The 14,744-nt window shown below is 31.0% G+C and overlaps 1 protein-coding gene across 1 annotated transcript; it reads right to left on the bottom strand.

Moving 5' to 3' along the window:
• Nucleotides 1–673: 673 nt before the first annotated feature.
• Nucleotides 674–10,050, bottom strand: LOC114756016 (protein NSP-INTERACTING KINASE 1-like). Its single transcript, XM_028944926.1, has 2 exons — nucleotides 9,499–10,050; nucleotides 674–811 (listed from the first exon to the last, which is right to left on the bottom strand). Exons 1-2 carry the CDS (start codon nucleotides 10,048–10,050, stop codon nucleotides 674–676), a joined length of 690 nt encoding a protein of 229 aa, XP_028800759.1.
• Between the last annotated feature and the right edge of the window lie 4,694 nt (nucleotides 10,051–14,744).

Below are 14,744 nucleotides of genomic sequence, written 5' to 3'. Positions count from 1 at the left end.
GCATCTAGTGAGGCTTGAAATATCAATTCAAAGCTTAAGAATTTATTGTCCCAATTACTCATAAGTCACCAAATGTCCAAAGGATCCTTTGACATTTGCAATTTATGCCAGTAAGATTTGCAATTTTTTCCCAATTTAATTGGTTCTAGAAACCCGCAAAGTATAATTTGGGTTTAAGAGAAAAAGTTGAAGGATTTTGGGTAGAGAGCATGAATGACTATGATGATAGATTAAACACTTGTGACCAATGCAAAGTTGCAAAGTTGATGATGATATATTTTTTCAGGAGACCATTAAATGCCCAGACCCACAACAAGATTACTAAGAAAAGATTTAGGCATGGAAATAACAGAGTTGATCCACTTAAAAGCCACAGAAACATGCCAAATAACAGTAACCTTTATCTCGTATTTATCCATATTGATAATAAAAATACCACAATTAGAAGTTGAAGATGTAGCTTCACATATGCTTACACCCATAATAGCAACTTCCAAAGAGATTGAAAGCAGTGACGACCACTAAATTCCTCAAAGACTCAACTACATAAAGAGATGGAGATTAAAGTAGCATAAGCACTAAAAAAGTGATGAAAAATCTTGCATTATAGTTTTGAAATTATGACAGAAATGCATGAATTTGATGGCCACATTGTAAGGAAGAAATTCTAGCTTTATACACATCCCTCAATATTCTCTTTTGACAAACCCATATCAATTTCATACAAGTCCCACAGAGAATAAGAGGTTTCAAGCCAGACAATCATAGGTCTTCTTGAAGGATGCACTTCATCATGATCCCACAGTTTAATCTATCAAACGTATTGAGAATCACAAACCTAAATAGCAGTGATTAGAGATCTAATTTTCTAACCTAACAGTTGAGGCTTCCATTTATTCCACTGTGATTGCATGTCGTCGTCACTTGCTTCACTGAATCATGACTCTATCATCCCTCATAATGAAGGAGTTGATAAACAATGGAGCAAAGAAACACGCCCCCTTCCCTTTGTCTTCTCTAATTTTTAGATCTACTTCTTCCACTTAATAACCCAAGAGACGCGCCGCATAATGTCACATCCCAAAAATTTTCATTTGGCAATAAAGGATCAAAAATTGGGATGAGGGTCAATGTAGGAACTAGACAGGGAGATGAAACAACTTTTGATATGAAACCGCGAAAAGGTCCGGGCTGGCATTTTCGTAATTATCGGTTTGGGAAGGGCAAAATAGGAAAATTTGAGAAAAAATCCAGAAAATCCCCAAAAAATGAAAAAAGTATAGAGTAGAGGTTTTGAAAACTCGGTTGAGGCCCAAAAGGTGGAATTTCGGTGAAAGTGAATTATTACGGAATTTCTTGTAAACAGAGGTTTTTCATAAAATTATTGGGGAAATGAAAAAAATAATTATTTTAAAAAGTTAGAGGCCTCAATAAATTTGGAAGATTGATGGAAAATTCATCTAAATGTGTGTTTGAATTTATAAAATTGGTTTTAGGCCTTGGAGGCTCAGGAATTAATTTTAGAAAATTTATTTTCCCTCAAATTTAGTCTATGTCTGGGGAGCATACTTGACAGGAGATAGACACAGGCGGTAGAGAGGTCCCCCACTTCGATTCCTGCCCCGTTAGCATCTCCGATCCGAGATAAGGGATCAGTCCGTTAGGTCTTTTCGGTCCGGAGCTGGCTGGTAATGGACCTACTTACCTTGCTTGTGGACTAGCTGCAGAGCTAACCCTTGTTCTATTGGTTTGGCGGTTGCTACCAAGACGATTTCTTTATGCCCATCAAAGGACCTCGAGATGCTAATCCACGAAAAACGATACGAGAAATTCAAAAGAACTCATATAATAAAAGAAGAAAAATAAGAAATAATAATCTCAATACTTGTAAAGAGGTTGGCATTTAAATATAATTCATTAACAACTTTTCTTGTGAAAACGCTGAATGGACTTGTAAATAGGAAAATAAAAAATTTTATAATATTTTTGTATAATATGCATACAGTACAGATATAATATAAAGTACATAGGAAAAACTGGAGAGAACCGAAAATCAATTATTTAGTGGAAGGGGAACTGGGTTCATGTATAACATTGGAAAATTAGCCAATACTTATACAGAAACACAGACACTAGAGACTGAACTTTGAGAGCCTAAAGCCCAATACTTCCTCTGCTTAGAAAATACTAGCGTCAAATCTTTTAGGGGGGCTACTTTTTTTTTTTTAATAAGCTTGTTCCTGATTTGTTGGACCATTTAATGCAATTTTTTTAAATTTTTCTCCCAAATTAATTATAAGCCACTCTCATTATCTTTTTGATTTTTTTTTACTCATTCTTTTTCTTTTTTCTTTTTTTACTCATCCTGACTCCCATTCATCAGCCTTACCATAAATGAGGATGTTTTAGGACAATAAGTTATATATTTGACATATTTATTATTTTTAATCAATTTTTCTAACTTTTCGAATTACATAAGTTATTTTATACTTATATTTTGAACCGAAAATAACATAAATTCTTTACAAGACTTCTAACACTCCGTCCATTTAAAAAAATAGAAATGGAATACTTTATTTATAAACACAAAAGATATTGTTTGCATAGAGGTAATATATATATAAATATATATTTAAATTGTTTGCATAGAAGTAATACGTGTATGTGTATATGTATGTGTCTTACGTACTACTTCCAAAAACTTGAATATTTGTGTTATTACCTTTTAATATTGCAAATCAGTACATGAAGTTTGACTAAATAATTTTTTTGTATATTTCCAATTAATCATGTATGGCATAAAGCATTAGACTACTTTTTTTTGTATATTTCCTAATGATTTCTCACTAAAATTATACCAAAAAATTAATTAAAATGGTATGTTATATTTGTTTTCAATGCATCAAAAATTATTTCTTTTAATGTTGAGAAGCTAAAATAAATATATAAATAAGCAGAATATTCGGATTATAAAGAAATCGCTAGATATAAACAACTAATTGCAAAAGACCCAAGATAGAAATATCATTAGTAAAAGTAAGAAATACTCCAGCATTTAATTCCGTGTGACTCTATGCAGTGTTGTATGGGGCCCTTTTAAAATTTTAATTAACATACAGTAAAAAAATAGTATTTGTGAATATTACACACTCTAAGCATAATAATTATGTGTGCTTATTAAATTCTAGTGGATTGTTTATAACAAAAGTAAACGAAAAAAGCATGCCATTGAATATATATACAAATACAAAAAAAAACCAGAAAGAAGGAATCCCAATTGGTGCCATGTGTTCAAAGCACATTACGAATATATTGGGACATGAGTATATATGTTTAAATTTCAATTAACACACTCTAAGCATGTTACAAACATGTGTGTATGTGTGTATAAAGCAATATTCACTTTTGGGATTAAAAGAAAGCATCACCAATAGATGTGTCTTTTTCCAAATAAAGAGAAAAATAGATAAATCACATTTTATGAACAGACAAACACACACATCACAAGTACTTGTTAATAAGTTATGGCTCTTTTTAAGCATTTTTCCTATGAACGTAGACCTTCTCATGATTGTTTAAAATCAATGGAAAAAAATAAAAACAGAATCTAATTTTAAAATTTTTTTTTCATCCCTGAGATTAAAACAAAAGAAAAATACACACATGGTCTAAGACAGTCATATAATTAAAATTCTAACCTTGCAAATTGTTGTTGCGAAGATCAAGGTGCTGGAGGTTTGTGAATTTTCCAATCTCACTTGGAATCATTCCTGAAAAAATTATATATGGTGAAGTCATTTTATTGATCAAAGTATAAATGATGTGATAGTTAAGAGTAAAAAATTTTTAAAAAATGTCTTACACATTTTAAATATCAAGTGGTCCCATCGGTTATTGATCTTATCTTTCTTTTCTTTTATGTTGGCATTGTAATCACAAGTTTAATATAAGTCCCATTATATGAACGAACAATATGAATAAATGAAATGACCAAAGAAAAAATCTCATTTTTATTTTCCTCTAAATGAAGAAAATAGCACCCAAAAAAAATAGAAAATCGTTGTTGTTTTGTGATTATAAATCATTAGCCATCTTTAAGCCCCCACCAGAAAAATGTACGACAATAAAGAAACAAACGGATAAAATGTCATTTTATTATTGAAGAATATTAAAAAAGGAAATAAAAGAAGAAAAATAAGAAATAATAATTTTAATACTTACAAAGAGGTTGGCATTTAAATATAATTCATTAACAACTCTCTTTGTGAAAACGCTAAATGGACTTGTAAATAGGAAAATAAAACAATTTATAATAAATAGGAAAATAAAACAATTTATAATACTTTTGTATAATATGCTTAAAATATAAATATAATGTAAAGAGATGCCAAAAAAAACTGGAGAGAACCAAAATCTAGCTATTATTGGGCGAAAGGGGAACTGGATTCATTCATGTATAACACTGGGTAATTGGCCCATATTTATACAGAAACACGTACACTAGTTACTGGGCTTTAAGAGCCTAACGCCCAATACTCATAACTGAACGTTACCACGATATACTCCTACTGATTAAAAAATCTAAACATCAAATCTTTAAGAGGGACTGATTTTTTTTATAAGCTTCGTTCCGGATGTATTGGATCATTTAATGCATTTTGTTAATTTTATTCCCAAATTAATTATAAGCCTCACTCATATTATCTTTTTGACCCTTTTTTTTTTTTCACTCATCCTTGCTCTTACTAAGCCTCACTATAAATAAGGATGTTTTAGGATTATAGGTTATATATTTTATATATTTACTATTTTTAACTAATTTTAACTAATTTTTTGAATTGCATGAGTTATTTTATGCTTATATTTGAATTAAAAGGAACATAAATTCTTTACAAGACTTCTAACACCCATCCACTTTGAAAAATAGAAATGGAATAAACACAAAAGATGTTATTTGCATATAGGTAATATATATAAATATATGTGTGTGTGTGTATACACGTTTCTTACGTACTAATTCCAAAAACTTGAATATATGTGTTGTACAGATTAATCGATGCACAAGTATTAAAAAGTGACAGGCAAATTTTGTTAAAAGAAAAAAATCGCAGGTCAGTACGTTAAGTTTGACTAAATCATTTTTTGTACGTTTTCTGATTAATGATGTGCGGCATAAAGAACTAGACTATCTTTTCAGCAATTTATCTTTGCATGAAAGAATTTTTTGGTACAATTTTAGTGAGAATTCATTAGCAAAAATTTCAGATAAAAAAACATAAAATTATGTTATTTCAATTCAGTTACGTGATACTTTAAAATTATAGAAAATGAAGAAAAATCAAATTAGAATTTTGAAATTCATGAAAAATTATAAAAATTTTCCTTTTTCTTAATAACTTTGGAAGCCCTTGCCAAAGCATTTTATCTTTTTTGCCTAGGACAGTGGGGTTGGTGGGATTGAATCTCTAACCAGGTGGTTACTAAAATTAAAAGTAACACTGTAATGCAAAAAGAAAAAAAAAACATAAGTTCATTCTTTTATTTTAGCTTTCACTCATGATAACAATTTATTTGAAAATTAAAATATCATAATTTCAGACTTCTTTATCTGAAAATTTTCCAAAACATTAAGTATATCTGCTTAACAAGGAAAAAAAAAAAAGTTCCACATAATGTATAATGAATCTACATTTGTTACGTTTCCCCCTTTTCTGGATGCTTCTTTTAATTTCAAATTAAATAATTCTTAAGAAATTATCAGTGAAAATTTTTATCTTCAAGAGCGTTATTCAATTTTACCAAGAATTGAAAGTACAGAATTGTTCCAATTTTTTTTTGCCAGAAAATTGTTCCAATGCAATACGAATGAATTAATATATTTATGTGTATTAGCAATTTATAACATTAGTAAAGTATAGTTTTCTACTTTTTTTTTAATGATGTATTTCATTTACATGTCATGTCTACAAGGTACAAAATTTATATTTTTTCTTATAACATCGTTCAACGCTTACTCATTTTGAAAAATAACACTGATATGTTCTAATTGATAATATAAAACTAGATCTATTTCAAAAAAAACTTGCCGCCAACAACAAAATAGAGGGGGAAATAACCGACAAGGAAGGAATGCAACACCACATGAAAGTTAATTACAAATTTTGATTAATTTATTTTTGTTCAGTTTAAATATTTTATTTCATGTTTTGACATGTGTGACAATTAAATTTTGTATAAAAGAAAGCATATCCAGTTTGAGATTAAAAGAAAGCATCAAGTTCCATGTCTTTAATCTAGCAAAATTATCATTGACTAAATTTGTAATATTTAAATTAAATTAATGACTTATCAAAATAGTAAAAACAAAATTTAAGACAACCGCATAATTAAAACTCTTACCTTGCAAGTTGTTGCTGCTAAGATATAGCCACTCAAGTTTGGTCAAATTTCCAATGTCACTTGATATATGCCCTCCTTTGAATTTGTTATGCCCCAATTGTAAGTCTACCAATTCCTTGCATTGATGCCAAATGTTGGGTATTTCTCCAGACAAATCATTTCCATCCATATAAAATAGTTTGAGTTTTGGAAGCCCAAAACACACATTTATTGGCAGACTCCCAGATAAGTTATTCATTCCAACATCAATTTTTTGCCGCACTGAACTATTAAATATGGATCTTGGGATAGTGCTTGAAAGTTGATTATTTGAAAGACATTGTATGAAGCTGTTGAAGATCACCAATCTCATTTGGAATGGCTCCTTCCAATATTAAATGGTAAACAAGATGTCAATATCAACTTTTATAAAGCGAAAATGATTATTTCACTTCATAAATATTGAAAGATATACTCGCACAACTATGAGAAATAACATAACTATATTCTAAATAATAAAACACAACAATACTTATTAAAAAAAATGGTTCACCAAAAAAAAACCATTTCAATTCATTATACAGTGTTTTATGTTTCAGTTTAGTTTACTATTCTGTTATTTAGATTAGACTAATTCAGATTTGTTTTTGCTATCTTTCTTAGATTTGGAGGATTATTGATTCTGAGAAATTCTTATATATCACGTAAGTTGCATTCGTCTCATTCAACAAATAAGATTGAGTTTAAAAAAATTAATAATAAATAATAAAATTAATATATATTTTATATCATCCAAATTAAAATTAAAGGTTCCAATTCCAAACATGTTGCTTGCAAGGCTTACTCATTTCTAAAATAAAACTTCAAAAACTTTTCAATAACATGATAATAAACATTGGTTTTCAAAGATTGATAATGAGCCTTAAAAAAATCTGTTTGGACTAATATTATAACAATATTCTTTTTCCCAGTGGTGTAACTTTAAGTTTTCGTTTTACTTTTAGCTAACATAAACATATAAATAATCAGATTATTCGGATTTAAGGATATCTATAAGCATAAACAGCTAATTACAAACGATCCAAGATGGAAATATCATTCATAAAAGTAAAAAATACTTCAACCTTTTAATTCCGTATGACTGCTCTAAGTGATGTTGTATAGGGCCCTTTTAATATTTCAATAAACAAACAGTAAAAACGGTATTTGCGAATATTGCACACTCTAAGGTCAATGATTATGTGTGTTTGTTAAATTCTAATGGATTATCTATATTTAAAAAATAAGAAAAGCTGAAAAACTTGCCATTGAAAATAGAATATAGGGTGAAAATGAAAAATAAAAATCCAGAAACAACATTGAAATCCCAACTGATTATTTTCCACCCGGCTCCCTGTTTTTTAATGACTCTATTTTATTTTGATTTTTGAAGATTTTTGAAGCAACTTGTGACCCCACCTTTACATGTGTGTGAAAATTGTGATATAAACTACATGATGGGGAACAAAATCTCAGCTCAAAATTATTTATTCCTATTCCAGAGAGTTTTTTTTGGGGGGGGGGGGACAGTATTAGATAGATCCCTAGAGAGATGTTGGGATTAAAAGAAAGTATCATGTTTTACGTTTTTAAAAGCAATTCAGCAAAATCATTAACCACTAATATCTTATGAAATACTGGAATAGAATTTTTTTAATACAATTAATCATATAATTAGACCAGAAAGCTGATTCTTTCTAAGATACAATATTTCTGCTTGTCAAAGTTCACCAGCCTCATTGGAAATTGCTCCTTGAAATATGAGGGGAGAAAAAGAAAGCAATGCCACTAACAATTTTTCAGGTATGACGAGTTATTTTACGTACATGAGACCATCATCAATTATATTTTTGAAAACTTGTAATACCTGATTCGTTTGAAAATGAGTCGGGTATGAAATTGTAGGATCTGAATATATTCAATTAATGAGATTTAAATAATATCTTAATTAAAATTTGAATATATTGAATTAAATGAGAAACATTATAAATAAATGAAATTTCAAATAAATAATTCAAATAAAAAAATTAATAATTAACTTTGAATTTGAATAATATCTTAATTGAAATTTGAATATATTAATTTAAATAAGGGTATCATAATTAAATAGTATGTCAAGGCTTAAATGGAGAAATAAATCATTAATTTCAAATTTTCATCTATTCTCCATAAATTTTGCATCTCTAATTCAAAATCCATTAAAATAAATAAAAAATATATTCCTATTAGAAGTAAATTTTAAGCTGTCTTAGATAATGCAGTTTATTAAAATTTTAAATATAATCAAATATGCTAATCTGTGCATCGCACGAGGAAGAAATTTCTAGTTTATTAGTAAGACGTGTGCACTTTTGAAAAGTAACACAATTAAATGATAAAATACACCTAAAATTAGCAACTATGGATTCATCATTCCCATCAAAACACGTTTGCTGGGAGATTCTCAGGGAAATTCTGTTTGTTAACTTTACAATTTTTTAAAAAATAATAATAATCGCTAACAAATAATAAAATTAAAATTTGATTTATATTATCCAAATCAAATTAAATCCTCTAAATATGATCGTTGACTTGTGAGGCTTACTCATTTTGGGGGGGGAAAAACCTTCAAAAATTTTTTAATGACAGAATAATAAACATATATTTTCAAAAATCTGATAATAAGCCTTTATTAGGTCTGTTTAGACTAGTATTATAACAGTGTTCTTCCTCCCCCCCACCCCAAATATTGTGACTATACACTACGTTTCAAGAATTGGATGACAAATGGTTTTTTTTTCTTTTGAAAAAAGAATCGAAATATGTTGGCAAAATTTAAGAAGAAAATTCATAAAAATAAAAAAGTGAATAAATAAAAAAAGACAAACTCAAATTACTCAAGAATACGATCCTGCTAACCAAATACACTTGTCTAGAACAAAGACAACTATAATTATTGAGTAATCCAAAACATACGTGACAGAGTGTTACAGGATAAATTAAACAACTCAAGCAAAGATAAGTTGAAAATTGTCTAGGGAATGATTCCTGAAAGTTTGTTATGACTAAGTCGTAAATCTTGAGTCGCTCCAGTTTGCCCACCTCCAGTGGAATGACCCCTTCAATGAGATTAAAATTCCAATCCAAGATCTCCAACCTTGATAGATTGAAAAGAGATAATGGAATAAATCCATTAAAACTATTATTTTGAAGACTTAGTTGCTCAAGTGAAGACAAATCTCCTATCCATGTTGGAACTGGCCCATGAAAGTCATTGTAACTCAAGTTGAATAGTTTCAATCTATGCAATCCACCTAACTCTTTAGGGATTTGTCCAAAAAGAGTGTTGAGATCAAGTTCAACAAGAAATGAGAGATTTCCTAGTTGTGGGGATATGGTGCCCTTGAGTTCCATGCCATTAAGATTTAGGGAATGAACCCTTCCATGACCAATATTGCAAGTAACACCATCCCAGCTGCATGGAGAAGAAGAGACTGACCAATTAGCTAAGAAATCATATGGATTTGAAGTGATGAAGGACTTAAGGGCAAGAAGTGCAAATCTGTCAGTAGTAATGTTTGTAGGCATCGAAGCAAAGGCGACCGTGAAGCAATGAAGTAAGAAGAGGAAGACAAAGGAAGAAGGTTTTCCCATATTGATCGTATCAAACTTATCAAATCTTGCGCATCTAGGAAGTGACACACACACATCATTTTATACTTCTCCGTTTCTGAATCAAGTCAGGTCATGCTTGTGAGATATTTATTATTAATATATAACTATTTAGATATTATTAGGATAATTAATAAATATTTCTGAGTGTGGCCCGTAGTCATTTTGGGCCTAGTCCAAGATGGGGAATTGACTCAATTAATTAACGTTAGTTTCTGATAGTGAAAATGACATACGGTACATTGAGTCAGGAGCGAAACCCTAATCTCTCTGCTCACTCTCTGAGGGTTCCCCACTAGTGACGGCTACATCCCAGTAGCCATCACTGTGCCCAATCACCAGCTGGAAGATTCCTTGCATTCTTTCTTTCTCTAATAGTGTTTTTCAATCCACAGCTTGTCATTATTCAGATCAAGTTCTACATCAAATTAACTGAGCTAATGGCGAGAGGTATTTATAAGTCTTCCGCTGTAACTCTTTTGAGTATCACATACATATATGTATATAATTTGGATTGTTTGAATAATATATGTATATATATGTTGTTTGCTAACATGTGGCATCAGAGCATAGTTTCTTGATTCACCTCACCTTACTCTTTTATGATGCTCATTTAAATTTGTTTAATTTTCTACTTCGAAAATTTTAATCATTTTGAGAGCATCTTTTGATTTGGTTAATTTAATTTGATATGGATATTTTATTTTTGATTTTACAGGCTGAATGGGATGGAGGAGAATAATTTTGATTCTCCCATGAACCATCACCACATTCGGATAAATCCGAAGATCCGTTCAAAATTTGTTTTCATTCAGTTTACATTGAGTTTGAATTTTTACTGAATCTGTGCAAATTTTGAGTTTTAAATGGGAAAGAAATAAGCATTGTTACCGTCATTTTCATAGCCAAAATCATACATGCGTTGTGTTATTTACCTTTCTAATTGTTTAAGTTCATTTTTGGGTTAATACGATGAGAGAGATGAAATCCCTTCGATGAATTTGTCGCCAACTTCATCATCCATGGAGGTCCCAATTTTGCCGTTGCTATTGTTCATCAAAAATCGAAATCTTGTTTTCATTTTGGCTCAAAATTTTGATCAAGATGTGTTCGAATTCTTTTTATTACCTTTCTGTGAAAATTTCACCATGAGAGAGCCTTAAAATGGCATTATTATCACCTGAAAATGGCCACTGGTTTGCCAGAAACAATGGCCGAAAGTTGCAGACGCCGGCGGCTGCGGAGGACCACCAAACCGGGTCGCGTGTGGGTTGGGAGTAGAGCCGGGAAAACGAGCCGAGCCCATCGGGCCGGCCCGTTTAGGCCCTGAAATTATGAGGGCCGGGCTTGATATTTTTCTCTTAAAATGAGAAATAAGCCCTGGAGGGCTGGCTCTGGAGGGCCGCGGGCCGGCCCTTTTAAGCCCTTTTATAAATTTTTTATTTTTTAAATTTTTTATATAATATTAATGTTATTAATTTTTTACATTATTAATAATATTTCAAATATTTAGTTATTATTATCATTTTAAAATTAAATTTAGTTTTAGACAATAATTTATCCAATTAAATTTTTAAAGAATGGGTTAATTTGGACTTTAATAATGATTTGGTTTATATTATATGCGTTGATATTTTTAAACTATATATATTTGATAATAGAATATTTTTATACTTATATAACTTGTGATTCTATAATTTGAATTAGAAATTCATGAGTTTCAACAATAATGTTTTTCACATTAAAGTAAAATAATAGTTAGATTGCAAAATTTAAAAATAAAATTCTTATAAAGAAGAAAAACTTGATATTTTTGTTACGAAAGAAAAGCATACTTATAAAGAAAAGTAATTAATTATAGTGATGATGAAGTTTCAAAAGATTAATGATAGTGTTTATTTATTGTACAATTGTATTATAGATAAAACTTTTAGATGTTGTTATCTTGTTAATAAATGTTTTAGATGTTCTTAGATGTTGATGAATATTTATATATGATGATATTTTATATTTGTGACTTAATTTTATTCATATTTATGTTTTTTATTAATAATTTAATTGGTTTATTTTTATATTTTTATAAAAAACTATGATAAATATAAAAAATAGTATTTTTTCTTAAACGGGCCAAAAGCCCACGGGCCGGCCCTGGCCCTGTAGCTTAAGGGCCGGGCCTAGCAAATTGGGGTATTTTTAAAATTTCAGCCCTGGAGGGCCGGCCCTTTTAAGCCCACTAGCCCTGAAGGGCCAACCCTGGAGGGCCGGGCCGGCCCTGATTCCCAACTCTAGTTGGGAGTCGGGTTCACCTAACCCGACTCCATGAGGAAGACAACCTGGGCTGAGAAAAAAAAATTTTATTTTAATGACGAACTGGGCCGAGAGCTTTGGGCTTTAGTTTTCTGGGTTTTTGTCTCTTTTCTCCCTCTCGGTCTGGGCTCTTATTTTGGGCCACTTTGCACCCAAAAAAAATTGTGCACAGTTTCAGAACAGTAACGTTTTGGGCTCCTTGTTGGGCTCGTTTTGCATGGAAATTTATTTTTGGTCTCTGTTTGTTTTCTGGACCTTCGTTTTGGGCCTTAACTTTTTTGTTTCGTTTCTGGATTGATTATTTGGGTTCTGTTTGGACTCGTAAGTATGGGCCATTTGGTTTTATTTCCAGAAGATTGTTTTGGGCCATTTAATTTAATTTTTTAGAATGTATTTGTACAAAATAAATTAATTTTGTTTTGTAATATGTTTCTTTGAATTCTGTTTTGTGCTCCATAATTGTTCAAATTGAGGATAATTAATTTCTTTAACATTTTGACATTTGGAAAATGTTTACAAAATTTAATTTGTTTTGTTAATTTAATTGCCTATTTTGGATAATGTTTTTTGGGCAATTAAATTAACTATTTGAATTTTGTAAAACTCTTTTGAAGTTGAAATGTATTGAAATTAATTTATTAAATTTTTTTTGGGGTGCATGAAATAGTGGGAGAATTTAAATTAAATTATTTAGTTACTTTTGTTGATTAAATTGATTTGTTAAAGGAGAAAACTTACATCCAGTTGATTAGGTCCAATCCAACCAGTTCACCAATCAACATGTGCCACCTGGATTAATTAAACACCTCGCCATTTCACACCGTCTCCCTCCACTAACCAGTCGCACATTCCTAAATCTACAATTCTATTTGCTACTATGGAATTAATTACAATGCTCAGCAGCTATCAATTGATTCTCCATTCACGAGTCACGACAAAACAAATCAAAGTGGTGCTTCACTCCTGTTTTGATTAAAAGACGGTGCTTCATTTCTCTCTATCAACAAATTGAAAGAGGATGGCTAGCTAGTATAAGAGAAGTTTGCTTTTAGATTTATACTGAAATGAAATTTTTATGCATGAAGGCAGTTCTTTGATTTTTCAAAACCATGGGTACCTAAACATCTTTGGACTAAAAACAAGGTCTTCAACTCTTTCAACAATTGGTTTCAAGATTAAAGAAAGATGATAATGAAGCAAGAGAAGGGAAGAACCTAGAAAGAGAGACTTGAGCAAGATTTGACGGCAATCACAATTCTAAAACCAATTACCTCCTCAGAATCTCAGGCCACTGATATCCCAATACCTGCAAATCACGATTGTCACTCCTCTTCACTGATCGTGAATCCATAACACAAATTGCTGCCGTCCTTTGCTTGTGAATCTTCCTCGGTGACAATCTGCTTTGCCGAGTGCATTGCCACTGCCCTCTCTTCACCGCCGCCGCAACTACTTGGCCACTATCGCCATTTCTCATCGGCTGCCATCATTTCTTCACAATCATTGCCTGTGAAGGGACATAGGGAGGAGAGATCCATAGTAGCAAATAGTATTGTAGATTTAGGAAATGATTGTATCTACAGGAATCTCCTGCCTTCTGTGAGGCTCAAGTTTCACAAGATCTTGGTAATGCTATCTTGGATCTCCTACCCTGATGTAATCTGTTTTGATTTGTTAATTTCTCAAGCTCAAGCTTACCTTGTTATTCCCAAAAAAAAAAAAAAGAGGAGGAGGTGAGTAACGTTGCGACTCGTTAACGGAGGAGAAGACGCTGTGAAATATGAGGTGTTTGGTGAATCCAGGTGGCACATGCTAATTGGAGAACTGGTTGGACTGGACCTAATGAACTGGATATAAGTTTTCTCCTTTGTTAAATTCTCCATTAAGTTGTGCATATTTGGAATTTAAATGCACATTTATGATATTTGTGATTAGCATGCATCTTCTAAGGAGTAGCCACAGCATCCTTAATTATGTCGCATGCACTAATTAATCACATATGGATTTGAAATATCAATTGTAATTAAATGTGTAATTATGATTTATCTTTGCCCACAGGTAAATATCTCATAATTACATATTTAATTAGGGTGGGATAGAATGGCCTTGTTATTTTCTAAGTGGCCCACAGGTGTTAGAAAATGCAAATGCATTCTAGTTTCATCAATTTGAGATAAATACATGCTATGCTAATGTCTTTGCCCATAGGTAGACATTAGTGATACGTATTTACTTGTATGCTTTATTCATTTAAGCATACATACATGGCACAGTGAATTGTGATTGCCTCAAATTCTAACTTGTGAGCTTGTTTGTTTGTTCATTTGTCTGTTTCCAATTTGCAGTTCCAATTGCTGCCCCTAGAATCA

Source organism: Neltuma alba, unplaced genomic scaffold (genome assembly GCF_004799145.2).
Source record: "Neltuma alba isolate B1F8T4 unplaced genomic scaffold, ASM479914v2 tig00010369_pilon, whole genome shotgun sequence".
Classification (NCBI taxonomy): domain Eukaryota; kingdom Viridiplantae; phylum Streptophyta; class Magnoliopsida; order Fabales; family Fabaceae; genus Neltuma; species Neltuma alba.
The sequence above is the reverse complement of the archived record's forward strand: the minus strand, read 5'-3'. Positions and strand labels throughout refer to the sequence as shown.